The sequence below is a fragment of the Nelumbo lutea genome, chromosome 6, assembly GCF_056320005.1.
Source record: "Nelumbo lutea isolate HS-2025 chromosome 6, American lotus-T2T, whole genome shotgun sequence".
In the NCBI taxonomy this organism is placed as follows: Eukaryota; Viridiplantae; Streptophyta; class Magnoliopsida; order Proteales; family Nelumbonaceae; genus Nelumbo; species Nelumbo lutea.
The window spans coordinates 66054022-66056471 of NC_142689.1; the positions used below are offsets into that span (position 1 = coordinate 66054022).

General features: G+C 42.0%; 1 protein-coding gene across 1 annotated transcript; it reads right to left on the minus strand.

The window, feature by feature from the left end:
- Positions 1 to 260: 260 nt before the first annotated feature.
- Positions 261 to 2132, minus strand: LOC148849329 (expansin-A11-like). The gene is made up of 3 exons (XM_088951126.1): positions 1456 to 2132; positions 1022 to 1343; positions 261 to 928 (listed from the first exon to the last, which is right to left on the minus strand). The coding sequence occupies exons 1-3, from the start codon at positions 1598 to 1600 to the stop codon at positions 622 to 624; spliced, it is 774 nt and encodes a 257-aa protein (XP_088807252.1). The 5' UTR covers positions 1601 to 2132; the 3' UTR covers positions 261 to 621.
- Between the last annotated feature and the right edge of the window lie 318 nt (positions 2133 to 2450).

Consider the following 2450-nt stretch of genomic DNA (forward strand, 5'->3'; position numbering starts at 1 on the left):
CTCATAACTTGCCACCTACCCCCTGTTTGGAGCATCGGAACCCAACTTCAGATAGATGGATTGTATTCAGAGGATCAGTTGATTTGGACTAAAAACCAACCTTTTTCTGGCTAGAAAAGAAAAAAAAATATATTACTTCATTTAAATGAATGTCGTAGAAAACTTTTCTTAAAACTGAAAAAGTAGCTTCGCAAATGATGCCGAAAATCTGAAGATCATGATCCTGTGTCCTCAGATGGAAAAGTGATTAATCTCTTCAGTAGTTCCAGTGAACACCATTTCTCTTTATTACTTTCGGTTATATGATATTACATTACATCCACATAAATTAAAGAAGAAAACAAAATCTTCTTGAAGAGATATCACTTCTGGTTCTGGGTGTCAAGCTTTTTAATACCTGGTTGAAGAGACAGAGATGAATTCATCTTTGGGGTTAGAGAGATGAGTTCATCTTTGGGGTTTACATGGGTAGGGTAGGGACTAGGGAAGGGAAGATTGCCATCGTTCTCACTTCTTTTCAGTGAAACACAGATGAGAGATGGCGGGCTGCTTTATCAAAATAACAAGCACGCCTCTGCCAAACTAAACCTTAAACCCTAAACCCATAAAACATCAACGAACTTAGAATTGCACAGGGCTAGAGAAGGTCTGACCGAAGGCCCAATTTGCTGGGACAATATCATGAAATAGACGGGTCTCTCCATCAGTAGTGGTAACCTGGAAGGAGAGAAGTTGGCCATTGAGATAATGGTTGGATTGCCAGTGAGCACCCCAGTTCCTTGACATCGCCGTCCAGCCCGTGCTTGAACCCTTGATTGACACAGCCTGAATCGATCCAGCACCTGCCACATTAGTTATGAGGACGAGTTCAAAGTAGTCTCTTCCATTAATGGTGAACCTTACTCCTCCATGTTTCTTGCATGGAACCCTGCAACAAAACACACCATGAGTCTATGACTACGTCCTTACTGGAAGTTGACAGACAAGACAAGTAGTAGTGAAGAAAACAAGTGACAACCACCTTTGGAACAGAACTGGAATTATGCCCCCTCCGTATATGCCGATCTTCTCCCAGGCAGGTTGAGCCATGTCGAAGTGCTGAAGCGGCGTGTTGCACCACCCACCATTATCATTTGGAAGAGCGAAATTTGGAGGACAAAAGTTGGTTGCTGTAACAGTCACAGACACCCCTTTCAAACACCATCTGGGGTCTGTCTTGTAGTCACATATGATCTTATAGCACTGCCCACATGAGGCTCCACCGTTGAACAGAGCAGTGCTTAGAGCTGCTGTTCGAGTCCCATATCCTGTTTCATACAAGTTCCCATACCCACAAGCTCCCCCTGCAAACAGTCAATCTCTAATAAGATTATTCATCCACCCAGTTCGCCATTAAACAATCAAAAAGAAATTAACAAAAGTAATAGCAGATGGAATGGCGAAAGAATCATATACCCATGGTTCCAGAGGCGTCGCTTCCACCATAGAAGGTGGCATGGCCTTTGATCCATCCAGAAGGCGTAAAAGACTCGACAAGAATGTTGGACTGATGACCCAATCCAAGCAGGATAATGGATATGAAAATGATGCTCCACTCCATTCAGCTCTGGCTCAGTAAGACAATACAAGGAGAAGGAAGAAGAGAAAAGAAGATAATGCAAGGAGAGGGGAAATATGAGTTTTGGGGAACTGGGGATATATTTACATTAATTGCTTCTCTGAACGAGTATAGACTTCCACTATAAATAAAGACCAGTCCCTCCCTACTCTCACAATGCAACAGCCCTGACATGTGATCACTGCAACTAGGGAGAAACTTGCATTATTTTAAGTAAGAAATTAAATTAATGTGTTCCTGTACCTGCATCTCCATATATATTATCTCTGCAACTCTGGATATTTCCGAACCTGATTCAATTATTCCCACGTTCTCCTCTCTTCTCATCATACTCATGTTTTACCATGAGGAAGGAGCAGTGAATGGATCACAAACTACTTTTAGGTCCCAGTATTCTTTGTTATTTTGTTTACATTTTCATCTTTTTGTTGCTATATCTGTGGAGAAGAAAAAATTCACCTTCTCCAATTCCTTGGATTGGGTGATGGAACAGTTTTCTAAATCCATCTGATACATCTCACATGGTCTTTCTACTGATGATCTATATATATCTGCTCAGAGCCCATGTTTTCTAAATCCTGGGTGTCTTGCACGTGGCCCCATTTGATCCATTCCCATCCAGGGTCCACCCATAGGCGGTGATGGGGTTGTGCTGGTGTCTTTATCCTTATGCAATCCTCAATCTTTCCATGAGATGGGTTCAATCAACAGTTTGGACCATTGTTGAAAACCAAGGTCACTGCCCTTCATCCAACTAATAGATTGTCAGGAGTCAGGACTTGAATTGGAGCCATTTGGGAACTATAAAAGAAATCTATTCTCCCTCAATCCA